At 42.8% G+C, this 27,351-nt stretch overlaps 1 protein-coding gene and 1 long non-coding RNA gene across 2 annotated transcripts in view; one reads left to right on the top strand and one right to left on the bottom strand.

Annotated features, from left to right (window-relative positions):
• Positions 1-21,188, top strand: part of dpf1 (double PHD fingers 1) — a 53,671-nt gene extending 32,483 nt beyond the window's left edge. Inside the window, 4 exon segments of the mRNA XM_020644369.3 lie at positions 8,762-8,881; positions 11,741-11,853; positions 13,199-13,280; positions 15,099-21,188. Of these exon segments, the coding sequence (XP_020500025.3) occupies positions 8,762-8,881; positions 11,741-11,853; positions 13,199-13,280; positions 15,099-15,169 (386 nt within the window). The 3' untranslated portion in view covers positions 15,170-21,188.
• Positions 1,456-25,601, bottom strand: LOC114920869 (uncharacterized). The gene is made up of 4 exons (XR_010667094.1): positions 23,125-25,601; positions 8,730-8,927; positions 6,999-7,065; positions 1,456-6,220 (listed from the first exon to the last, which is right to left on the bottom strand). It is a non-coding gene; the product is annotated as an uncharacterized lncRNA (long non-coding RNA).
• Positions 25,602-27,351: the final 1,750 nt, after the last annotated feature.

The following is a 27,351-nucleotide window of genomic DNA, read 5'->3' as shown; positions in this document are numbered from 1 at the left end:
CTCTGCACTTTGCAATGTCATCTCTGCACTGCAAGCTCACATTGCACACACACACACTCACACAAGCATAAATACCGTACATGCATCCAGACCCACAATGCACTGGGAGTTACGCAACCTGCTGACTGGACATGAGTGAAAGTATTACTTGTGTGTGTTAATGTGTGTGTGTTAAGGATGAGGGGTGGGGTAGGTTTGGATGCTGCAGGGACAGAAAAGGAGCAGAAATGGGGGGAAAAAACGGAGGAAGAACAGAGCATGGCGGCGGTGCAGGCATCAGTGTGACAACAGATGGATTGCAGGAAAGAGTTCCAATTTCCTCTCTGAGAGTAAAGCACGGGGGGAGAGAGGAAAAAAAAAACGATAGCAAGACCAAATAAGGGAAGAGGGAAGCAAAAAAATGAAGCACAATGAAGCGCAGAGAAGAGATCGAATCAGAGGCAGAGAGAGTAGGAGCAATAATGAGAACGCATGAAAGTGCAAAGAGGAAGAGGAATGGGAGAAAGAGAGTGAGAGGAGGAAGATAGTGGGGGGGGAAGGACGCCAGTGACTTTTCATCTGTGACTGTCGCTTTCCATCTGACTGCATCTCTGCCTCCTTGTCTGCATAAAAAACCTGAAGATGTCTCCTTGAGCATTTGGGCTTTTTGTGTGTGTGTGTGTGTGTGTGTGTGTGTGTGTGTGTGTGTGTGTGTGTGTGTGTGTGTGTGTGTGTGTGTGTGTGTGTGTGTGTGTGTGTGTGTGTGTACATACAATATGTGTTTTTAATAGGTCTATTTGTTCATCCTATTGTTTCTTGTTAAGATATGTGACTTTAATTATGTGTCTTCTTGGATATGTGTGTGTGTGTGTGTGTGTGTGTGTGTGTGTGTGTGTGTGTGTGTGTGGCTTAACGTGGGTTACAGGGACTCTCATTCATCACATTAAAGAGAGCAAGGGTGGGGGATGGGACTAAAACTGGACAGCCAAAGTTATTATGCAAAGGCTTGGTTGTAAATCTTTGAGTGTGTGTGTGTGTGTGTGTGTGTGTGTGTGTGTGTGTGTGTGTGTGTGTGTGTGTGTGTGTGTGTGTGTGTGTGTGTGTGCACGCTACTGTACGTGTGTGGCTCTGTGTGTGTGAAGCGTGTGCCCCCTTTGTGTTTGTGTGTGCATGCGCTACTCCTGAGAGGTTCTCCTCATTAAGCAGCGAGGCGACAGGAGTGCAGAGTGTGTGTTTTCACACACCGCTGCCCTGATACAACAGGAGCTACTTTTTGCAGCTCCCTTCCTTCTCTTCCTTTTGTGCTTCCTCCTCTTTCTCCTTTTCTTCTCTCCCTCCGTTTGCCTCATCCATCCTTAAAACCCTTCCTTCCTTCCTCCTTATTTTCTTACTTTTCCACATTCCTCCTCCTGCTGTCAACACCTGCTGTACAGGAGTGTCTGTTGCCTTCAGTAATTGTTAAAAAATTCATGCAACCACTCTCAAATGTTGTTTTTTAATTCCCATCACAACATTAGCCTTGATTTACCAATGTTTGCACTTTTGTAGCGATGGCAACAGGATGCACAATACGTCGGTTAAACATCAGTATCAGTAGACCGCTGTCAGTAACCGATATGTATTCGTTGTGTCAAATCAATTTGCAGCGGCAAACTAGTACACCTAACTACCGATTCAGAGAAGATACTTTTTATTTTGGGCAGAAGACGTCACCTGTTGGAGGATCTGCTTTTTTTTTTTTAATGGTGAAACATGAAAGAAAATGTTGGCAGTGATGGAGTCCGGACGCAGCATGCAGTTTGTAAGACATGTTCCAGGGACATTTCAAGAGGATTTAAATACATCAAATATCAAAGCTTATTTGGAAAACAGACACAAAGAAATACGAACAGTGATGACAAAATTGCTGGTATCTGAGTTATCAATCGACTTAATTGTGTCGGCCAAAATTTTCAGAATCTGTGCGACGCTACATCGAGCAAATTAAGGAAGAAAAAGAAGAAGTAAAGTCAAAGACAAAGTGAGGAGAGTCAACAGGTCAGCCTGTTTGTTTGTGTGTGTGGAGGCAGAGGTTATTCCCTCCAGAAAGACACACTAAGTTGATGAGGGCCTCCACTGCGACAGGCCACAGGATGGGATTATCGACCAGCCAGAGTCGGGTTGTTGTATTGATTCCAGGCCCTGAGTCTCAATCTGGAGGGGGGAGGAGGAGGAGGAGGTAGAGAGGTTTGGGGAAAGACAAAAGGGGGAGATAGTTGGGACAAGAGACGGGGCACAGTGTCAGGATGAAGACGCAGACATCGGGTCACAATTTCTTATTATTTGTGCTGTGATATTAACGTCGATTGCAAGAAAGGTTCAAACCATTTTACTTTCATAATCTGCAGAACGCATCTGAAGAATTAAAACTATCGAAGGGTTGAGGTAACTTCACTCACTGATGCAGCCTGAATCTCCAAAAAAAAAAAAACACACCACAGCTTTAAACTAGATCAAAAAGTGTGATTTAATAGAGCAACGGGTGAGTTTGAGTTGAAAATATTATTCCCAGATTCTTAACATTTTCAGACAGAACAGAAGATGCAGAAGAGAATCCTTCCAGTAATTACGGCTAAATAAAACATTGGGTGACTGAAAAATGCTCTGCTACAACGGTGAAACGAGTCAGTGAAAGTACAAAGTGTTTAAAATCATGCAGCATCTCAACGATATTTCTTGAGGTTTTTTGGAGTCCATGAGTAAGACCTCGGTTCGGGAGGTTTAACCAGAAAGACGGCTGTGTTGAAAACGAATGACTGAAAACATGTTGATGAAACGTGTGTCGTTGTGTAATTTTGTACAGTCAAACTTTACATTTTAGGTTTCTTTGAATAAATTCTTCATAAAATCTCAGGATGCACAATCAAAAAGTAAAAATGTTCAAAATGTACAATTATTTAGCAAAATGTAAGAAAGGAGATTTCAGCTGGCAAACATTCATAGGAGAAAAAAAATAAACACACAAGGTAAAGAGGGAGCATGGAGGAGGAGAGGAGACAGAGTGAGGCATAGGGAGAGAGAAATTATAAGCAGGGAGGGAGAAAGAATTGGGAAGGGTAGGTGTCGGTGGAGGGGGAGCGAGAAGCGAGGAGCATTTGAGGATTCATCTCTTGCTGGATAATTCCCAGGAGGATCTCTCTCCAACACTTGAAAGCTGTGAAGTGTGCGGTTCTGCTCGTACTCCTCCTGGTAATTGGAAGGAGGAGAGGGGGGGGGGGGGGGGGGAGGGTCAGGTAGGGGAGGGAGATATGGAGGTAAGAAAAGAAAAGAAGAGGAAGAGAGAGGCTGGCTGAAGCAGGTAAAAAAATGTGAGGGACAGGCGGAGAGGTTAAACTAACGAGGAGCTTAGAAGGGAGTGAAAGAACCACCTGACTTGTGCCCGTCTCTTTCTTTTCTGCCAGGCTTATGTGTCTTTTATTTCTGCTCATTAGCTCACTCCTCTTTATGCACTCTGTCTCTCCCTCTATCGCCATCCTCTTCCCCTCCCACTCTCTCCTTTTGCCGGCGATGGCGTGTCTGTGGTTGCAGGCGGCCTCTGAAACATGGCCGCAGGCGTTTAATCATTGATGGAGTCGCTCCATGCAGGCAGGCCAGCGGGCAGCCCCGACTCGCTCACATGCATCAGAACCTGCTGATTCACTCTCTGGGGCCTCCAATCACGCACACAAACACACACACACACACACACACACACACACACACACACACGTACACACATGCAGTCAGACACATACATGCAAACTCGAAAAAAAGAAGCAAACCGGGATGTAAACGCACGCACACACACACACACACACACACACACACACACACACAACAGTATAGCACACAGATGCAGATCAAATGAAGCCTGAATGTGTGTGTGGCTATCCACATCATGTGTGCCTGTCTCGTTTATCCCACCAGGGACTGTGAGGCCCAATCAGCAGCAGCGAGATAAAAAAAAAAGCAGCGAAGATAAAAGCAATTTATTTGACCAGAAGAAGAAAAAGACAAAAAAAACGTGTTTGCGTTGGCTCCAGGCCTGCAAGCCACATATGTCTCTACAGATTTATACATCCTTCTGCTGGACTCTGTAAACATCTGTCTGTGTTGTTCCTATAAAGTAAATACACTTAGCCTACATACTGTACGCTCATCCCGTTTCACTCTGCTCTTGTTTTAGCTGCGCTGTGTCCCCACTCCCAGTTCATACAGTGCGGGCGTCTTCTCCTTCCTCAGTTTGCACACGAGGTTTAGTGTCTTCTCTTTAGAAAGCCAAGCAGTGTGGCTCTAGAGACGTTAAGCTTCTGTTTAGTCCAGGAAGGAAACACAACAAGTGCATGGACAAGGATTTTAAAGTGTTATTTATGAGGACAAGTCAAAAATTGAATATGTCCAGCACTCTCTGTTTGGTGACCGAATACTTCCCAAACTGATTCATTAAAACCTCAGCTGCACTTTCGCTAATATTAGCGAGCTAATTTTAGCACGCTCGGAAGCTTAACTCAGAGAATGGACATGATAATAAACATCATACTTAGTGCAATCAATCACGACTCTTTATATAAGACACTCAACAGTTTACAGTGAGTAGACTGTTGAGTGTAGCTGTTGTGACTATACAATGAAATAAGACAAAGCCACACACACTTTATTTTTTTTTTATTAACCTTTACTTAACCGGGAGAAAACTCTTGTTGAGATTAAAAATCTGGAGTGTCCTGGATGAGACGGGCAGCAAAGTTTCTGACAATCAACGAGCAGCCTTCCTCGTTGTCACTGCAACCCAAACAGTCACCTTTAAGACTCGCTGTGATTGGCTAGTTATGTGCAAAGAAAACCGAGACTGGTTGTTTTGATTCAGCCTGAATATTTTTATTAACTTAAAGGAAGAATGTGCAACTTCAGATGTCGCCCTTGAGCAGTAGCATGAAACAAAAACAAACTGCTGTTTGGCCACACCTCCATGATTCTGAAGCCTCCGCTCTCCTACAGCGACACACCTCCAACACCCCTCTCCACTCACATTTGCACAAAGGAGTTATCAAATTGGAACGCACCATAATTCAGTACTAAGCGCAAGCAGCGGACAAAATGATCCTTGTCTCGAGCTGCATTGTTGTGTTAGCGAGCTAATGTTAATGTTAACGGTGCTCTGATGTTGACATAGTTTGACCAATTAACATTTGTGTCCCACTTATTACTGCTCCTAGTAAGCAATACCTGTAATAATATTCTTCTTCTGACATGTTATGAATGCAATTTAATATCGTGAGCTGATTCAGCGATATGACCAGCCGCACTCAATGTCCTGTGCTTTTTAATAAAGGGGAAAACCAGGCCAGGGCATATCTACATAACCCTGATCAGCATGTAGACCTGAGTTTTATGAATATCACTGGCGTAAGAGATTATTATAAACTGTCAGACTGGAACCATCTGTGTTACTAAAATATTAAATATGTGAATTTCAGATCCTTGAGAATATTCAACCCATTCACTTTAGATTATGCACCTTTTTATACCTTACATCTGCAGCACTGGGATCCTGTGCACACCCTGCTAATGACTATATGTTTAGTAAGTTTAATTATTTTTGTTGATTGTTGATGACAAACAGTCATAGTCATAGAAGCGAGGCACTATGCAGTCACATCCTCACAGTGCATGGCAGCCTCTTTGCTCAGCGCGCTCCTGTTGAATTCTGCAGGAGCAGGTACAGCTTATCAATTCCCTCCCCTCCCCTCCCCTGTTGTCTGTCTGTCTGTCTGTCTGTCTGTCTCACCTCCTGATCAGAGACTTTCTTTTATTATTTTATTTCTCAGCGGATTAAAGCCAGACCCTGTGGAGCAGAAACCCAATCTCTCTCACTCCTCCTTTCCTTCTCCACCTTTTTTCCATCAAATTCTCCCCCCCGCCCCCCTTCTTACAACCAAACCAGACTCCACCCTGAAATGGATGGATTAATGACCTCTCTCTGTCTCTTGCACACAGTATCACCTGCAGCGCTGTCTGCCTGCCTGCATGCCGGTGTGTGTGTGTGTGTGTGTGTGTGTGTGTGTGTGTCATTGTCTTTTGTCTTTCTGCAGGACGTTTGGCATTCTGTGCTTGTTTGTGTCTTTGTGTGAGTGTGTACCTGTGCAGTCCACTCTGTTGTATTTGCTGATGCTTCTGTCCTGCATGGTGAGTCATAGTGGTGGACCGGTCCAGGGCGATGAATCTTAGAGAAGTACATACAAAATAGTCTGCAGTGGTTATGTGATTGCTTCCATTAAAGTGATTATGCAATCAACAGCAGTAAGTCATACAGGCAGACAGGCGGGCAGAGAGACACAGACAGTCAAACAGAAAGATGGGAGGAGGAAGGGGTAGATGTGGAAACATACACACACATATTCACACAGGGCTTAGGCAGGCAGGGGGAATTTCTCTCTTGTTAATAATCATTATGAAACGACTTCACGTGGAGCACTTGCCTCTCTGCGCTCAGCATGATGGCAGGTCTCTCCCAGCAACCTCCCCATGCTCGCACACCTACTTATACCTCTTCCATCTTTCTTAAATTCCTCCTCTTCTTCCACCTCCTCCTCTCCTGGCAATATTTACCCGGACTCCCAGAGGTTTTCCCTCTCTGTACCCCCCACCCCTACCCCCCCCTGCATTCTACCGTGGTGAGCTGGGGTTTGGTGAGTCCCAGGCTCCAGCGCAGGCCTGCTCTGGTGCTTGTTTTTACAAAAGCAAACAGATGGAGAAGGAGTGAGAGATATGCAGAGCGTTGAGCCAAGCTGGGATGATGCAGAATTTGGCGACAGGGATTTTGTTACAAACTTCCTTTTTGTTTTACAGCATAGTGTTTTAGGTCTAATCATTGTCTCTCAGTACAAAACTCTGTGTAACACTGTGGATCCTTCTCTCACAGTTTGTTTGCCTCCACATAGAGCTCCTTCATTTCAGAGCAGCTTTTACAACATTTACACGTAAAGAAACAACATATTTACCGGTGTGTATGAAGTTTATGACTCTGCAGTTGTTTGAATCTGGTCAGTCTAAATGCATCAATGGCTTCTGCAGGATAGGAAAATATAAAAGGATGCAATTTGTCAGCATCTAAAAAGATTTGCAATCATTCAAAAATATGTGTTTTTGTTGCAGATGAGTAGCATTGCTTAATAGACATTAGACATTAATATCTAACAGTAGAAAGCCACTGATTTGTGTGACTATATGGTGATTTCACACATGCAAAAAGATTCTGAAAACTTCCTGAAATTTTTTGGCGGGAGCTGCAGGTGTGAACACAGACACTTTTTTTCACTCCTCGACTTTACCAGCAATTTCTCCTTCCGTCTCCCTATTAAACTTTTCGCGTGAATTAGGGGTGAGCCAATGTGAGAACCAAGCAGGAAATATTAAGGAAAATACACCACCTGCGAGTAGCGGGGTGGGGGTTTGGGTGTGGAGACATTAATATCCTGCGACTGGTGCACAACCATAGACTGTCTGTGTTCCTTCAGAATGATCTCTGTGAACATAATGAAAGTGCTTCAGTATGTTTTCTTTTCACCAGTATGTTCTTCTCCGCTCTTTTGTTGATACCGTGAACTACACCGAGCTGCACGCTTAAATTCTTGGATATGAATGCAAAACTCATCATCATAGCGTATTACTCTGTTGCTTCTTCAGCCACTTGCACAATTATTTTTTACGTCATGTTCTCATCCTCCTGAGACCCCCAACCCCCCATCCTGTCCTACAGGGATAGCCTCCCACTATGAGTTACATGTATGAACAGGAAGATTTAAGGGACAGCCTTAAATATGCAGAGTGCATATGAGCCACATCACTCTGGGCTGGCATGTTCAGTTTAGACACCAAAAATACCAAACCCACAAAACACCACAAAGCTTCTTGATGAGGAAAGAGAAAATGTGACGTTTTATCTTTGGGGACACTTTTTTAAAGAAGCAAAAATATGTAACTCTGACACCTAGTGTTTAAAATGGGTACTGCAGTCCCAATTCAAAACATTGTAGAGAGCTGTCTCCCCCCTCCTCTCTAGAGTCGATGCTCATGCAGGTTGCCATGTGGTGGACACTGAAGCTTCAGTGTTTATCCAGCTCTGCATCAGTCTGTAAACCTTTCTGTGTTCTAACCTCTCTCCATTTTTCAAAAGCATCTCCAATATTGATCCTAGTTTGAGCACGTTTCTGCTCGTGGAGCTTATTAGAAACATGCAGAGGCTTTTTAGGTCGGGTACAATCACTTCTATCTGAACCACTTCTCTTGCCCGCTTCCCTCGCTGCAACACCTGTTGGTTTGACCTGATAACTGCTCTCATATCTGGAAAACAGAGGGGTGTCCAAAACGGCCGTGTGGGGGTGCCTTAAAAGCGCCTACCTTCTCTGGTCCAAACAAATCCAGAGCATTCAGGACCAGAATCTAAAGTTAGAAGGAGGACATACTGGCTGCTGCATTGTTGTCAGAGAAGCCAGCACTTCAACATAGCATGTTTCCTTAATGTCTGATCATATAGTAAAGTACCTTTATCATATAAATCAATAGATGTCTTACTGATTGGTCCTTTAATTATATCAGTTTGAAAAAAAAAAAAACTGCTTATGCAATTAAAACCTCCAACAAGAGTATCTGTCAAGGTCTGTTGGCTCAAGCCCCCTTTGAGGTTTGTCTGTGCACATAGCTTTTCTTTTCCCAGTCCCACTTTTCCTTACCTAAATCTTTTTTTTCACTTTCTCTCTTCCAGCCAAGAAAGCAGCAGACGGCTCAGTGATCGCCAACGGCTACTGTGACTTCTGCCTCGGGGGCTCAAAGAAGACCGGCTGTCCTGAAGACCTAATCTCCTGTGCGGACTGTGGACGCTCAGGTAGGGCACCGCTGAAGGGGATGATTGGCAGGAGGAAGGCGGTCCTCTGTTGAAAGACAGTTTTTTATTGCGATGTTTCAACTGTTGAGCCCAGACTGTCTTACTAACTATAAAAAGAAATGCAAGTTATGATCCCTGTTATACTTAAAATAAATGGACCATACCAATGTTTTGTTCTTGTTGCCCATCGAATACAAATCATGTACAGAATCTTAACCTCATTAAAAGCCCGATGTTTCATGTTTTTCTTTTTGTTTTTACAGTTTTAAAGGCAGGGTTGGTAATTTCCTCCAGATCCACTTTTAAAGATTTTGGTCTTTAGGTCCTGACAGAAATTAACGATCGACAGAGCACTGAGGGAATGCTATGTTCAAAATCATGCTAGTTTTTAAAAAATGACCAACCCTGCCTTTAAAGTTAATCTTACTGTTTGGAAAAGAGTCATAATAGTTTGCAGAGAATTATATATACTAATACAGGTTGCTTAACTATGGTGGCCCTTAAGGACAAATCCCCTACAGTGAAAGCGTTCATATTTCAGAATCAACTAGAACATGGGACGGGAGTAGCTTTATAATGCTACTCACCATCATTAAAAAAAATTAGATTTAACTGTGACATTTGAATTGAGAAATTGGATACCCACTTTAAGACTAATTGTCCTTAAAGGCCACCGTACAAAAACAAAACAATTAAATTGACTCCCTTAAATCCTGTCAAGTTTGTGGAGTCGTTGTTAATTAAGGTTAATTGGAAAAATGTGAACTTCATTACGATTTAATACGAAAACATCCATAAACGACACTGTAATCGTTAATTCTCCTTCTGTATAACAGGAATATTAATGCTTTTTATATTCTATGTACAATATTATTAAGTTCTCATGAATGATAGTTTGATTAATCCTGGGAAAATGTTTGAAAAAAAAATTATGGGATTTCTTTAAAGATGTGCAAAATAGAAGCAGAGTGGGATTCAAGGTGCATGAAGAGCAAAAGGCTTGAAGAGGTCAAAAAGCTCCGGCAAGACTTTGGAGTATGAAGAACAACTTCATTAACAAAATAGACTGACGCGTTACGGCTTGTGGCCTTCACAGGGGTCATTCAGGTCATGATGAGGACCCTGATGGTGGCCTTCACAGGGGTCATTCAGGTCATGATGAGGACCCTGATGGTGGCCTTCACAGGGGTCATTCAGGTCATGATGAGGACCCTGATGGTGGCCTTCACAGGGGTCATTCAGGTCATGATGAGGACCCTGATGGTGGCCTTCACAGGGGTCATTCAGGTCATGATGAGGACCCTGATGGTGGCCTTCACAGGGGTCATTCAGGTCATGATGAGGACCCTGATGGTGGCCTTCACAGGGGTCATTCAGGTCATGATGAGGACCCTGATGGTGGCCTTCACAGGGGTCATTCAGGTCATGATGAGGACCCTGATCGTGGCCTTCACAGGGGTCATCGTCACTGGAGCTCTTTGACCTCTTCAAGAACATCAGAGAAATGAGATAAATCAGGGAATGTTCTAAACATGTGATTGACTGGTGAACAGTCGAGGGTGTAACCCCGCCTCTCGCCCGATGACAGCTGGAATCAGCTCCAGCGACCCCTAATGGGAAAAGCGGTATAGATATTGGATGGATGGATGGATGGAATAATAAGTGTGAAGATGCTCTGTGGTACAGAGCTGACATGCCTTGTGGAAAATTAACTCTCATGCTCAATTTGTAACTAATTTACTAACCACAATGTTTTCAACAAACTCTTCATTTAAATAAGAGTCAATAAAATGTAATGTTGCTGTGACTTTCTTGTCCTCCCCAAAATGGGATGAGGGAGCGGAGGTATGATGAGTTAAAGTGCCACGGGTTGGAGAGAGAGACCCTGCTGGAGGATGATAACGTACAACATAAACGCTAGGCCTTCCAGCACCCTATCCTGCAAACTTTTCAATCCTGGCTTACTATACAATATTCTTTACAATTGTGATGCTTTAAGTCATTGTCTTTTTCTACACTTGAACTAATGTCCAAACCAGACTGTAGATGATTTGTGAGAGTATGGTATCATTCAAATTTCAGCCGTGTTATAACTTTTCAGTATGGTTGTATTTTCTTTCTCCTTTCTTTGGTATGAAATGTGTTTGTGTATTCTGGCTATATGCAGAGATTGCAATATACATGGTGCAGACTTTGTGTACTTACTACTTGATTGCATGTGTACTGTAAACATTTTTCTTCCATCTGAAAAAAATAAAAATGAACAGAACTTTAAACAAAAAGACAAACGTGAATTGTAGTGAATGGGCTGCAGCATGCAAAACTCTGGTATGGTCCTCGTCTGCTTTATAACCACCCACAGAGAAGACAAATGAAGGTCAGGAAATAAGAATGACATAACAATATCTCTCTTGTCGTGATCATGTAACAGCGAGTAGCAGGAATGGGTTTAATAATAGGATAGGAAGAGAGAGAAAGAGAAGTGGACTGCAGAGGAAGAGGCCAATTTGTTTAGAATTTCATTACACTTTTGTTGTTTGCTTTAAAGAGTGAAGCATACTGTACATTTCTCCCGAGACAAACGAGTTAAAAATGTATTTTTAGATATATTTCAGCAACGTTTACATCTTTTGAATCTCAGCCACAAGACATCACAATCTAACGCTGAAAGAAATATAAATAAATCACTTAAAGGAAGCAAACAAACCGAGAGCAGAAGAGTCTAGTAGATGAGGGATGTCTGTCCTCAAAATGCAGGAAGCTATGGTTAAAAAAAAAATGTTGTGTGGGTGTGTGTTTGTGTGTGTGTGTGTGTGTGTGTGTGTGTGTGTGTGTGTTTATGTGTGTGTGTGCATCCAGGCCACCCGTCCTGTCTGCAGTTCACAGTGAACATGACGGCTGCGGTGAGGACTTATCGCTGGCAGTGCATCGAGTGCAAGTCCTGCAGTCTGTGTGGCACCTCTGAGAACGACGTACGATCACACTTCATACTACATGTTAGCTCTAGACACATGTGGCTGCACACATACACACACGTCCATGTTTTATACAGTCTAGGGGGTGAAACTTTAATTTTAATTTTATACAACCAAGGCTTATCTGGCCAAGAGGGCAGTATAAGTATAATAAACACAAAATAATTAGGAACGATGGCAGTTTCCATAATAAAAAAGCAATCTCTTCATCACTTGTGATCTGTAAAGAGGCTGAGCTGAGGCGGGCGTTGAGCCTCCTAGCAAGTCAACTCAGCCACACCCCTAACCATTTAAATGTATGCATAACTCTTAACCTCTAATGTTGTTAAAACAGCTGCGTAATTTAGAAATTCCCCACTGTACTGTTTCCACCAATGAAGAAAGAAGCTAAAGTTAGCAAACTGTGAACCAGGCTGTAAACATTTTTAAATTTGGGGTATCATATGGATTCCTTGAGTTTTGCAGCCAGCCTCAAGTCGAAACTATTAACTGCCAGATTCCACATATTTCGTGCGAGCTGCAGTCCGCCCGTCTGCCACTCTAGTCAATGCTCCAGGAAGTCAGCGTGTACAGCTGCTCTAGAAATGGTACCAGTGGGGCAGGGCGTGTGCCGTCTGACGGAGCTAAACCACAGCACTGACGGAACGTAGCCCGCACGGACTGTGTGGAAATTGACAGTTATTAGGCTGCAGCATTTAGCGCGTCTTCATTGGCTTAATTTTCCAACAGGCTGCAAAATGAAATCAGATTCTATGAAATTAGATGGAAAATTTGCTTATACTTCAGAGCAGAACTAAAAACCTCAGTGAACAGTTCCCTGATGAGCTTGTGGTCTCAATTGCTCGTTCAAGTCTTTCTCAATTGAACATTTTGTAAACAATGGTGCAACCTTCGTTAAAACTGTGGATAAAGCAGGTTGTGCTTGAGAGCGTGGCTACCTGTGATTGAGAGATTGCTGCCATGGCTACCTGTCGACCTGCACAGATACAGAGCAACGTGTTTAGCATGTCGTCAATATGGTGCCCAAGAAGATGATGACGGCAAAAAGCTGAACTCAAGGCTTTAAAAGAGACTTTCACAAACCAAAAGGGGGGTGTTATGGTGACCACTCTACAATGATCTACCACAAACTGAGGCGCATGCTAAAGACAGAAACAGAGAGCAGGTTTTCATGGAGTCCTCACTTTAAATAACAAAGGCCATGCATCACACATCAACCCTTAAAGAGAATCCACATCTTTACACATTCAACATTCTGGATTGTGTCAATATAAAGCTTTGATTTTCAAACATTTCCCCGACTCGATAACAAGCACCGACTAACTCTCCCCCTCTGTTCCAGGACCAGCTGCTGTTCTGTGACGACTGTGACCGAGGCTACCACATGTACTGTCTGAGCCCTCCCATGTCTGAACCACCCGAGGGTACGTATAGCGCTCGACTCTTCGTCTGTGTAGGTTCCCAGTCATCCAGGCCATGGTGCAGTCGAAGCTTCATCCAAAAGCAACTGGACTTGGTTGAAGATCTTGAAGAGATCTCTATAAGTACATGCAGTATTATTAAAAGATACAGTGTACCGGCCATTTGTTCAAAGGCGTTCATATCAAGAAATTCATTGACGTCACACACTTATAGAACCGCCCAGAAAGGCTTCCTACTGCTGCACACTACAGAGAAGTTATCTGCCTCTGTTGCCACCTACTAAACTAGTTTATTTGATGTTTTTTTTAATGAAAGACAGTTGTTGTTGTTGACTGTGACGCAATGACCTTAAGACGCGTAGAAAACACAAAAAACGGTCCGTACTTTTGTGAGACTCTTATCCTACAGCGGGGAAGGAATCTCCACTTAGTATCTGAGACATGTCTAATCCTGTACAGCACTTTGGTGCCCATAGCCTAGCGTTATGTCGCACACCCCGTGTACAGAGGCAATAGTCCTCGCCGCAGCGGCCGTGGATTACAAGCCGACATCGGCCCTCACTCTCTCCCCCCAACACTTCCTGTCTCTCTTCAGCTGTCTTAGAGGCAAAATGGCCAAAAAGTATTTTTAAAAACCCCACAACTAATAGTTTCCTGTGTGCTGTGCAAGGGTCGCAAGTGCCAAAAACGTGCAGTTTACCTTAATATCTCTGTTTTTCTGTGGGTGTCAGATGATGTAAATATACATTATTTTAAAAGCCCCTGTTGCAGCTCCACAGTGTGTTTAATGGTGGCTGGTGCTTTACTAAACTCTTGTGACCCTCCAAGCCTCTGTGCTGGTCATATGACTAAATAGCTATGAATGCTGTAAGCTGTAGACCTGTGTTTGGTCAGACTGCACCCAACTCAGCCGAGAACAGTCGTGTTGTTTGCACAGAGTTATGTAACAGTCTGAGCTGTAGGTGGGGAGACAATCACTGAGGAGACTGTAAACCTGTGGTCAACACAGACGGTCTCTATGATCACTTTTAGGAGGTGAGAATTGAAAGAATCACTGCTCGACCCACGAGCAGAAATCTGCATCTCTTTGTAGGACGCCTTTAATCTGAAACTGCAGTGCGCGCGCTGCCGAAATGAAGCAGGTACATCCATTCAAATTGGGCTGTCATTCTGCCTTCTGCTCGTAAGATGGCTGCCTGAGGATGTTTGATGGCGTTGTCATGGAAATGAGTAGTAGAAAAAGATAATCTGTTGCCATGGCAAAAATGTCACTTGTCTGAACACACAGTAGCGGTGCTACTTGTGTTCGACACTCACTAACAGTGTCATGCTCTGCCCACACATGCAATGCTTCTGATTAACGAGGAAGACTTTTGGAAATTCAGACGCAGAATTCAGATTCACTCTCCCTGCCGGAGACCTGACATTTTCACGACTTGTATTTTTATACATAGCCTACTGTGCTGTGCTCAATGCTCACATAACACCTTTAGGCAGAATGCAGCAGTCTACGTGCACTTTGAAGTGTTAACGGTTGAACATTCATCTGAAGTTGATGTTTAATTAATGTCACAAATCCCCTGCTCAAATCCAAACCAAACTAGTTGTCAAATCCCCTGCATCCACACAGCGCAGGCACAGCTTGTGGTGTTTCAACGTGGAGCTTTAATTTACAGTATTACTTAATGCTCTGTCTAAAATGAGGCATTAATCCACAAGGCTTTACAATAGCAGTGATTGAACTTCCGATCTCTGTGTGCGTGTGCGTGTGTGTGTGCGTGTGCGTGTGCGTGTGTGTGTGTGTGTGTGTGTGTTGTACAGGGAGCTGGAGCTGTCATCTGTGTCTGAGACAACTGAAGGAAAAGGCCTCAGCCTACATCACCCTCACTTAATCTGCTGGAGCTGCGCCTCATCCTCTTGGCCCTTCATCCTCTCCAAAACCTCCTCGTCATCACCCCTCTCTGTGCCTCTGCTGCCCCCCCCCCCCCCCCCCCCACCTACATCCCCCCCTTACCCGCCCTCCTCTACAATCTGCCCCAGTGACCTCTGACTCCACTGAGCACACGGCCCCTACAGCGCCGCACCCATTCTTGAAAGTCCATCCAGCGAAGAGCCAACCTCTGTATTTTTGTGTCACTCACTCTGCCTGATGTGCTTGACCTGACCCCCCCACCCCAACCCGATCCCGCCCCTCTCTTATCCCTCTGTGTCAACAGAGGAATTCATCAGCTGGCCGTAAGTTTACTAGTGAGACACTCACTCCAGCCTGCCAAGGGCTCTTCAGAGGCATACGACTCAACAGGAACCCTCTTAAGGGCCCTCAGAAGAGCCCTAATGGTCTTCAGCTGCAACTCAGTCAAGTAGTGAGTGAGAATTAATAGGATGGATAGTTGTTAGGCCGAGGGCAGGGCATGGAAGACTCTGGAAAACCATGGAGCGGTGTCTTTCGGTGTTAGTCAACTGTGAAATATACACCTTACCAAAATTTCATTTCGTCCCTCTGTCCCATACTGCTCACAGCAGAGATGAGACGTTGAACTCTGCATTTGTGTCTGCAGGGCTCGCTGCCCTGTGAGCTTCTGAAGGGGAGTGAACTGTACAGAATTCAGACCGGTTCTCTATCTACACACTCTTAAAATCCCTCCTCACTGTCAAACAACGAGCATCTGGTCATGAACTTTCTCTGACCTCACTAAGTCCTCTCTCCTTGCATGTGGTTTCCACGACTGAATGATGCATTTTGGGATTGACACTGAAGGTTAAAGTGTCCGGATGTGATCCCCGGATGAGAGAGGGATGGATTTTTTTTTCTCTAATCAGCTATCTCTGATCAAACAGTGTATTTAAAAATGACATTTTTAGGCTTAGCTCCTCTCCCAAATCCTTTCCCTGTCTCTCAATCTGCCCTCTCCTTCCATGAAACAATGACTGTGAAGCCAATGCGAGACTGAACCGCTCCCGGTGCTTGGTGTGTTTTATCTGTTTGTTAAGAATGTAGGATGGATGTGTGGACAATGCAGATGTTGTCCGGCAGATGCCGAGGCCTGAAAACCTTTTTTATGATTCCTTTTTTTATTTATTTCTCATTTGCATGTTGTCATTTAAATTATTTAAGAAAACTTTTGATTGAACATTGAAAAGAAAGCACACTTAATTCGCAATAATGTGTTTGTGATATGAACTATTTAGGCCAAACTGAGTGTGTTTTTAAACTCTGTGTGTGCCTGTGTTTCTGTCTGTGAGTTTATCTGAGCTCTGCAGTAACTGTAGCCAGCTCCATGCTAGGTGGTTAGATGGTTCAGCAGCAGGTAATGTGAATGTAAAAAAAAAGGTTGGCATTTTCCTGTTTAAACATCACAACAAAAGTGGTGAAAAGTCGATCATGTGCAGGCGAGAAGACTCCAGTCTGAAGTCCAACATCAGGGCCGACGAGTGTTTAAGACAAAGGTCGACATTTCAGAAAACTTGCAAAATAAAAATGAAAAAATAGTTACGGTTTAAACAATGATTTCATGTTTTAAAAAGTGAGTTTGAGAGATGCTGGTAAGTGGAATTTTCTCCCTTTTAACAGAGCCAGGCTAGCTGTCCCCTGCTTTCAGTTTTGATGCTAAGCTAACACATTTCTGGTCCGTATTCAGCTGCAACAGGTGTTTTATTCTCCGGGGAAATCAAAGGAAATGCTAAAAGAACTAGCATTGTGGTCACAGGTTCATTTGACTAAACCATGTTAAGGATAATGGATTGTTTCTTGAGTTAAGAGATGCTACATATGTTTCTTTTAATCCCTACAATCTGTAATTCAATTGTGATTGGTTGCTACATGGACTTGAGTAACCCGGTTTTGATAAGGGTTTTTTAAGTATCCCTTTTTTTATGTTTGTGCAACATAAACATCCCCAAACATCTTATCCCGATTTCAGAAACCGGGATAGGGTGTTTGGGGAAACTTGATTTTGCTACCTGGAGAACTCCAAAAGAAAACGGGATACTGTGGCATGTAAACGCCTTACCCGGGTTTCTGACAGCTGACGACTAACTGCACAGGCCAAAGTAAAGTATCTGCAAAACAAACATGGCATCAGCAACAAGAGTGTCTTACTTCTGGAGCGCTGAAGAAACTGAGTTTTGTCATTTGTTAATGAAATGATTAATAATGATTGGAAGTTTAGATTGGAGAAAATAATCAAAAGGCTAAACTATTGAAGTCTGTGGTGAACAAGCTGCAGGATGCCGGTTTCCCAACAAGTCAAGCTAGTCACGGCTGCGTATCTTCACCCATTGCTCTCTTGTCCTACACGGTGGCAGTGACAAGCTGACACCAGTCAAAGGTGAGGACCTGTTTGATATTTTCTGTCGCTCTCTTCTCCCGTTGCTGGAAATGAGGTGAATATGCCGTATCTTGGCCCTCAATAAGCCACAGTGGTCTCATTTTTTTACATTTAAAAACTGCCACAGTAAATAAGCATGACAGGCGCCTGTGCAAATAAAAAGCAGTAATCAGAAACCAGGATTCTAGTATTCATCATGTTTACAGGGATATAAAGAACCAGGTTTCTCTGTGTGTGTAAACACCAGATCCTGAATAAGATCTAAACCGGGATGAGGCTCATAGTCGGGATACTCGAGTCTATGTAAACTCACTCAGCTTATCCCTGTCAGCCGATTTACATCCTGTTCATAATATATGATAAATATAAGGTTGGTATTTATCTTAAATTGAACTTGACCACTTGGGGACTGAGTGCATTGTCTCAATGTGCCAAATGATTCTTTTACTTGTATCAAATCTTTTTTTACAAAACATTGAGTGTGAGTCGTCAAAGGAATATTTTCAATTCTGCATCTGCATTCTTTATTCGCCATCTTGTACAGAACTGCAGAAGAACAACTCTTGGATAACTTTCAGCACAATCCACAGACTGTGTCGAGGAGAAATTATTTAATGTTTGCGATTACGCTTAGCTCTTTGTTGTTAGCCCAAAGCGATACTGAAGCAAAAATATGTCCTTTAATGATCAGACACTTGCACAACTGTCACTAAACTACTCCTGTAACTTAATCAAACTTCATACCATCAGAGAATCACAGAATAACATACAGTACAGTTCACTGATTCAGTTTGACACCTGGATGAAGTCATTGGTGTTTAAGTCAAAGTGCAAACAGCTTTGCAAGCTTGTCAGCTGTGTTCCTTTACAAGTGAAACTTTCTTCTTAACCACCTTTATGTGCTGCAAAACATGAACACCCCTGCTTTGTGTGAGTTAAAGAATAGAAAGAGAAGATGTTTAAATAATCTGCCAGTCTGGTACAAACGTAAGGAGCCAGTAGAAAGATTGAAAAAAAAAAAAAAAAGATACAAGCCTTAGCTGAAATGTTGACTCTAAGTTTGCCGGGAGTGAATGAATATATCCAGCCAGCATTCTTTTATGTTTTCAGCTTGCACTGAGAAAAATCCATTATCTGAGTGAAAAAGATGGTTGACGTGTTTCCACCGCCTCCCTTTGTACAAAAGTGATTTGAGCCATCAGCCGGTATCGATTGTCCCACCCTTAACTTTTACATCAGGGTGCATTGAAACTGCGCCTACTCGGGACGTCAAAAAAGTCGCTCTTTGGTGCGTCGGTACTGAAGGAAAGTTTCTACAAATGGCACAGGAGATACCCGCATTAGTTCATCGGTGCTAAAAAGGCCAAAAATAACATATCTTCTTGAGTGGTCAACACAATGTGCAAAAAGGTGAATAAAACCAGAAGCCCCAAACCAAAACACACGTTTAATATACAGATAAAAGGGTAAAGATCCCTCGGGTCAGCACAAACGATACTCGTGAAGGTCTGAAGCATTCTCAAACACACTTATAGGAAGTTCAATGACTCAACTTGTTATTGTTCTTTACTTTTCTCAACACCGTTTCTTCTATCACTGCTAATCCAGTGCACGTGGCACCACAGGATGTTACCCATGTTCCTTACTTTAAAACTTTTAATGAAGGAAAAAACTAAGCGCTAACCCATGTTTTTTTGACCCATACAGTCACGTCATCCATCTTTGAATGCAGCCAATGGTCCGTCTTAAAATGTTATTTTTTGTAACACCAAGGCCCAGTATGTCATCCTCAACCAGTTGAACTGGACTTAAGGCACCTGTAACGGGCACGTTCAAGAGATGGAATTGACGTGCAGATTTTTGAGGATGTTTTTAACCCTCTGCATTGTTTTTTTGTGATTGTTTTTTTTAGCCAAAAGAAGACATCCGTCCATCTGTGAGCTTTAAGCTTATGAGACAATAGCTGTAAATAGGAGGGTCATGTCATGCAGTCTTTCATATTCTTGTGTACAGATTGATGTTTAAAACGAGTCAGCTGGTTTTCTGTTTGAATAACCACCTCATTAAAATGCTGCATCATATCTCTAAAGGGAAAACTTGCACGATCTGATGGCTAGTAAGAATGTACCCGAGCTGCGATCGTCTACAGTATCCGATGCAGAACGACAGAAGGTGCAAATACTGTGCTGCCCCGATGTTCGACATAACTCCACTGATGCATGAATGACACCTGAAATGTTTCCGCTTTCATATTGTCGACAATGCTTTCTTTTTACATCATGATGAAAAATAACCTTTAACTCGTTTCCAGTTTTGTTTCCTTCTTCTGTTTTTTTTGTAATCTGTGTCACATTTTTGCACAGCGTGGCTGCGTTTGCTCTCCAAGTTTGATTATGCCTCTGCATGTGTGTGTGTGTGTGCAACCGTTAATGATTACAGGAAGGTCAAAGAGAAGCAAACTGAACCAAAACAGTGAGGTGTTGTTATCCCGCAGACATGTTTTACTCGGTCGAACCTGCATTGCACAGCAGTGTTAGGAGTAATGTCGAGTAAAGATTAAAAATCTAAAAGATAATATTTGGGTGTTTACATTTTTCCAGACGACGCTTGGATTAAGAAGGATGCTGTTTCATAAAACAGTGCAATACGTCGGTTATATTTACCAGCAGAAGCACCAGTATCCAATCAAAAACATTAGGATTAGAAGTGATTTGAGTGGAAGAAAACTGAAATGTTTGAAAATGATGTAGGATGTATGTTTGTGTTGGTCGGAGGGACGAGGATGTTGAGTTCAATGCTGACTGAAAAGCCTTTCGTGGCACTTCATAAGACGAGCTTGGTGGAGTCAAACTCATTTCGATTGTACTATCCGGGGAAGCCATGATGCGGTTTCAGAGAGGTGTCGGTGTGATTATTTTAATGAGACTTGAGCCTTCCCTTTGTACAATTGGACAAACCAAGATGGTGGTGGTGGTGTCGGAGGGGTGTGAGGGTCAAACAAAGGAACCCTCCAGGCCTCAGGCTGACACCATCACCCCCGCCCCACCCACCCTCCTTTTGAAAGGCTCGGTCAGAGGGTGGAGACTTTTTAGCCGCTCTGGGCCTCTCTTGTAAATTGTCGTTCTGTGATCTTGCTTGCACTTTTCTTTGTTCATTTCCCAAAAATAAGAAAGTAATTGTAAGTATGTGTGTGTGAGAGTGCGGGTGCACTTTTTATTTTTTAATCTTTTTCAATTGTTTTGTTTTTTATTTTTTTTCTCAATGTGATTGTCTGTTGTACACAACGCTGGATAAAGATGAGTTTTTGATTTATATTTTGTACCTTGAGAGGAAGATGAGATCTTCTTGGACATTTTTTTAACCCCCCGCTCCCTCCCCGTCTCCTCCCCCCCCCCCCCTCTCTCTCTCCTTTTATCCTTGGTACCTGGGAATGCTTTGAAACATGGACTGTGACTGCGATGCTGTCGTAACCTGCCGTCAGTCATTCTCTGTGAATTCATCCAACTTTCTTATTTCACCCAGTTTTCCTCTCTTCTTTCCTTGACTCATTTTTTTCCATTAAAAAGATGACATTGAAAAATGACCTCAACTTTTTTGACAACATTGTGTGTTTGTGTGTGCATGTGCATTTATTTGCTGTAGCTCTTGGGTAAGAAGCATTGAATGTGTGTTTTATTTGGACGCCAGTAAGTCAGTCTGTCTGCTCGTCTGGTTGTATGTATTGTTGCCAACTAGGACAGCACACTAGTCAGTTTAACATTTTTTATAGGGCCGACTTTGTCGCCCACACGATTCCTCCCTTACTTTCAGTTATTCTTGCTGGCTGATAGCTGAAGCCAACACTAACCATCTTTTCCTCTTTTCACTGGGCAGATAAAAATCTATCAAAGCAGTGTGTTCAAAGTCAGCCTTCAAACCCTGAATAACTAATTACCATTTCCAATTTGAATACACTTTGCAGCTAAAACACTTGCACCACAAAACTCCTTCTCTCCCAAAAATATTCTGACCTCTTCATGTTTAAAAAAATGAGGGACTATGAATCGACAAAAGATGAAGAGACAGCTTTGTTTTGTTGTAGCTGGCCTGCAAAACTGCATATGCGGGACAAAAGAGCCCCATCGTGTGCGATTGTTTTTGGAACAACAGCGCAGAAGAGAACAGGCTTTGCTATTCAGGGCAGGTACAGTTTTGCTATTTGTGATGTATTCCTGGAGATGAGACATTCATCATAGCTGCCGTGTTGGCCAGACCTGGCTGAGCAACAGCAGCAGGGTGAAGTCAAGCTGATCAACAATTCCATTTTTTCCCCCTTACATGTACCTGCTTCCTTCCAGGAGCCAGAAAACTGAAAACCTGTGCACACTTGGCTCCTATGGGGAATACAGGTATTTTTAAAAAATATGCTCCAAAAAAACTCCTCCATCCATCCATCCTTAGGCAGAGCTCCAACCTTATCCAAAATCCTGCACAGCACCCCCAACCCCCCGCCATCCTGTGCATACAGAAACCCACACACAGACATCCAAGTGCCACACACATTCAGACATGTGTGCACACAAACATGCACACTCACACACACACATACTGTACAGTATGCACATGCACACACAGCCTGGAGCTGCTTTCTTCTTATGAGCTTCATTACTCTGACCCCAGTCTCCCTTTCATATCTCTGAAGATGTTTGTGTGTGTGTGTGTGTGTGTACATGCATGTGTGTCTGTTTCCACTCAATACCCAAAAGAATATGTATATGTATATGTATTTAGGCCTAGAGTAAGCAAAAGTGTGTGTGTCTATGTGTATGTGCAAGGATGTGTATACTGTAAGCCAATATTGGGATACTATGTGTTGGTAGCGTGCGTGTGTGTGTGTGTGTGTACATGTGTGTGTATGACTTCCCAGCCAATTACCACATCTACCAGACAGACTGAGACTGCCTGGGCCCTGCCAGCCAATCAGAGAGGGGCTGCGCACTGCCGGGCCGGAGGTGGTTGCCATGGGAACCAGGAGGCCTGTTTGCATGGTGGCTGATGGAAGAGTGATGGATTACAGTAATGGGATGGAGTGAGAGAAGGAGGGAAGGAGAAGGGGAAGAAAGAAGGGGAGAAGGTAAAAGGAGAGGTGATGATGGGAGGAAGAGAGAGGGATGGAAGGAGAGAAAGAGTATAGGGAGAGAGGAGGGAAGGAAGGGACAAGGGGAGGTGAGGAAGGAGGAGGGGAGGGTAGGAGACAGACTCATACATAAAGATATTGGAAATGTATGAATGCATTTGAAATGAAGGGACTTAAAAAGATGAAAAAAAGAGTGAGAGAAAATGATAAAGGCAGAGTGGGGGAGGATTGGAGGGGGAGAAGATATTGGGAAATGGAGTTGGGGGGATGGAGGGGGGGGGGGGCTCTGTGCTGTGTGATTGAATTCCTCTCTTTCCCTCTTCTGTCTGGGCTGAGATGTGTGTCTGGCCATCTGCCCTTGGAGCAGAGTGAGAGGTAAGTGTGTGGAAAGATGCAGTCTCACCTTTTTGCCTCCTCAGCAGCACTGCAGTCCTGCTTCAGGGTTTCATGCAGGTCCAACTACATATTTCAACCACAAAGTGAGGAAAATACAACAACATAATACTGCATTTCTATAAGACACATGGACTTAAACAACTGTGCATGTTTTGTTTATTGCCATCAGATTATATGGCTATATCTGAAGATCTTAAGCCCTGCTCACACATGCACAAAACTCCTTTAAAATGACCCAACATTTTCAGAATGAGCTTCATGCATGAACACAAACAAACACATTTTTCACCCTGACCTTTTTCAGATTTTTTTTCCTGCCAGTATCCAAGTAAAACCTCCACAAAAAGTCTGTGGAGCCAATTTGTGAACGCAGCCTTAAATATTCAGGAAAATTAAGCGCGAGCGAGTGGACACCTAATGAAACTGCTTCATTATACGTTCTGCTGGTCAGTATGTTCTTTTCCCGTCCTTTGTTCAAACCATGAATGTATCTAACTTCTACAGTGGCCCTGAAGGTCAACTGCACAATTTTTCATGATTGCAAAAGAAAAATTTCACCAGACACCAAAAAAAAGATTTAGAGATACTTTGTAAAACATTTTTTTTTTTTTTTTTAAACAGGACAATAGTCCCTTCAGCAAACCACACATTTCTAGCACAATCACTATCCAATGTATTTGACCCGTTTTAAATGACGAGGAACGGGACCAAACAGAAAATATATAATTTATATTAACAATGAAGGCAAAAAAGCAAAACAAGAGCTTACTCTTCAAAGGTCCAAACACAGTCCTTCAAAACACAGAAGCTCAGAAGAATTCACGAGAGGCTCAGGGACTCGAGGAAGGTATAGACATGTGATGAACTGCCAATAAGAGGGAGCTATAGACACTGGGGTAATCAGACACAGGTGAAGACAATCGGGTGATCAAAATGGAGGGAAACCAAAAAGAGAGGAAGTAAGAGAAGACAAGAAACACTCAGGACAAGAACTACAAAATAAAACATGAAGTAATATAGACCAAAAGAGAACTCAAGAATATAACAGTAACAACACACACAGGATATAGAGAATCATGAGGATAAGAAATTACAAAATAAAACAGGAAATGCTAAAGACCAGTGTTTCTCAACTTGTCTAGCCTCAAGGCTCCACCACCAAATCCTCCCTGAAAAACCATGACCCAAACTTCTGATATTTTTTTAACCAATCAGATTTATTTAATGCAAAATTCTGCTGTTGTTTTGCAGTTTGCAGCTCATGTCAAATGTTTTGTACCTTGGACGATGCAAAACATCTGACGGAAGCAATAAACAAACATGTTTAGAATAGCGCTTGACAAATTGTTTGACACAAGGTCAAAAGACTGAACCAGGAAACATTAACATGAAGAAACACACAAGGGAAACAAGCGATACCTGTGTAGAAAGAGACAAACTCAAACAAGAAAGAAAAAATAAACTCTGAAAATATACAAATACAAAACTAAACCAGAAACCCAAGACAGCCAACGCTTGTTGTTGCATGGCGTGGTCCTTGATAGGGAAAATAAGGAAAAGCCTGAGGACATGCTTAGAGCTGCAAAAGTAAACATGGCGTCAGACTGTCAGATTGTGTAGGCACTTTGCAATTCGAGAGCACCAAAAGACCACACACACACACACTGCGGTAATCAATCAAAGGTGAGACTGATGCAGCCAAATGAGGCCCGGGCGCACATTGACTTTTGTCCTCATCCAGTGACAAATTTAAAAAAAACTTAACAAAAGGCCACAATAACAATAAGCCTCATTAACCACACATGATCGATTTTTACCAGGAAGCCCAAAGGTAATTAACAATCCGATTGGTAAATTAACATTCTAACCAGATTATCAATCAATGAACCGGGATCGATGTAAATCAAAGCCTTTGACCTACAACAAGCTTTGTCAGAAGAGCCAAAAAAAATAGCATTTAAAGCGTTCTGTAGTTTCTCTAACATACAGTTTCCTGTTGAACCTCTGCAGGTTCCTCTCTCGTTGACAGACAGCCACTGAGGATGCTTTCTGAGTCAAGGATTAGACTAAATCTGCGTCTGGGGAACCCGACTCCCTGTGATCTTTCTCAGCGACAAAGCGCTCCTCGAGTCAATTAAAGATGCAGTCCACTCAAATTAACTTCTGTCCCGAATCAAAAACATGAAAGACGTTAAATAAAACACCCATCAGAGTGTCGGTTCAGTACGTCCTCTTGTCAGTCAACGTGTCGTGTTGAATGATGATCTGCCACAATCCTCACTTTGAAGGTGTCTCACATGAGTCATCTGTGGAGACAAAACCGTTAATTTCTTGTTTTGAGTGCTGATAAAAAACAAAAGTGGATCATCGAGTATTTTCCAGGTAGATGAAAAATCTGCATTGCAAAAGTGCATTCAAGAGGAGAAGCTGTCCTAAAAGGTTGAACTTCTGAATCACAATTCAACACTGCAACCTAGAGGCAGACTTTAGCAACAACACTTCCCCCCTTTTTCCCCCAAATACAAACAAAGCAACATTACCTCTGTTACCTGTGCAACGTCTGTCTGTCAAAGTCTAGCACAAAGAAAGAGCGAATTTGTTAAAACGTTAACTCATTGAGTAGGAATAAATAAATTAATAAGTATATATAAAAGCATAGTTTAATTGCAGAGCATGCATTAAAATGGCATGATGTTTTTTTTTCCTGAGCTTTTAAAGTAAGTAAGTAAAGTGTATTTCTGTAGCACCTTTCAAGAGCAGACGTCTCAAAGTGCTTCACAATAAAGAATCGAGCAGAGACGTTACAAACAGACAGTTACATAAAATAAAATACAGACAGATCAAACAAAGGCGAGTCTGAGCAGATGAGTCTTAAGCTGCTTTTTAAAAGTGTCCACAAAGTTCAAGGCTCTCAGTTCCTGGGTTCAGGTGCCGCAACTTCAAAGGCACAGTCTCCTTTTATTTTTAGTCTTGTGCGAGGAACAACCAGCAGACCCTGGTCAGAGGACCTCAGGGACCTGCTGGTGAAATATGGCCTCAGCAGCTCAGGGATGTTAGCCGCAGCTTGACCATGCATGGCTCCAAACACACTAACAAGAACTTTAAACTGGATTCTGAAACTGATGTGGAGCCAGTGTAAAGACATAAGGACAGACCATCTAGAGCAGTGGTTCTCAACTGGTGGGTCGGGACCCAGAGGTGGGTCGCGAATATGTGCATGGAAAAAAGATGTCAAAAAAAAGTCTGTGCAGCACTTTTTAAACATTTTTTTTTTTTTAAACAGTTTTTTGCATCTGTCACATGTTTGCACAATTTTTCAGTAAATATATCTGATTGGTCGAAAACTATCTAGAAATTTGGGTCACATTTTTTTCACAGAGGAAGGTGGTGGTGGGTCCTGAGGCTAGACGAGTTGAGACGCTAAAACATGTAAACAGAGAATTGCAATAATCAAGCCTCGTTGAAACAAAAGCATGCATGATCATCTCTAGTTCCGCTCTGGACAGAACAGGTCTGAGTTTAGCTCAGCTCAGACTCAGAGCCTGACCCATTTGGACCCCATGTGGTTAACCTTTAAAATTTTGCCTGTCTGGGTGTGCACGTCGTCCAGGAAACATTTCCTCCTTGTTTTTTGCCTTCATTAGGTAGAACAGCTGAAGAGAGACAGGAAATGCTGTGAGGAGATGGAGAGGGGGACGACATGCAGCAAACGGCGGGGGTCAGATTCAAACCCACAGCCGCTGAGATGAGGACTACAGCCTCTGCAGCACACGACATAACCCATAACCATAACTATCCAGCGCCCATCTCCCAATTAAGTTTTTAATTGAATCAAAAGCATTCAAAGTGTTCTACGGGTCTCTTTTAGTGGATACCTCCTCTCAGTGAAAATAGCAAACTAGCAGTATTAGTAGTTTATGTAGAAGAGCATCATTAACTTCTTCATTAACTTATTGTCTTAATAACCCTCGGCACAACATCTTGTTCTGTGCTGCAGTCATGTACGGAGGGATTTATGCTGATTGGTTAATGTGACAAACTGAATGTCAGCAGAGTAATGGGAAAATACGAGGCTGATTAAATAAAAGCTCCCCCACTTTATCTTCCCTCTAATGCTCCCTGTTTCTTTCTCTGCAATCCACCAGCCTGAAAAAAACAACTAATATCGTTAAAAGATGTTGATTTGTCAATTACTATGTAAAAACACAAATGCAACAAATTCAGTGTTTTGATA

This window comes from Labrus bergylta, chromosome 11 (genome assembly GCF_963930695.1).
Source record: "Labrus bergylta chromosome 11, fLabBer1.1, whole genome shotgun sequence".
NCBI classification, from domain to species: domain Eukaryota; kingdom Metazoa; phylum Chordata; class Actinopteri; order Labriformes; family Labridae; genus Labrus; species Labrus bergylta.
The sequence above is the reverse complement of the archived record's forward strand: the minus strand, read 5'-3'. Positions and strand labels throughout refer to the sequence as shown.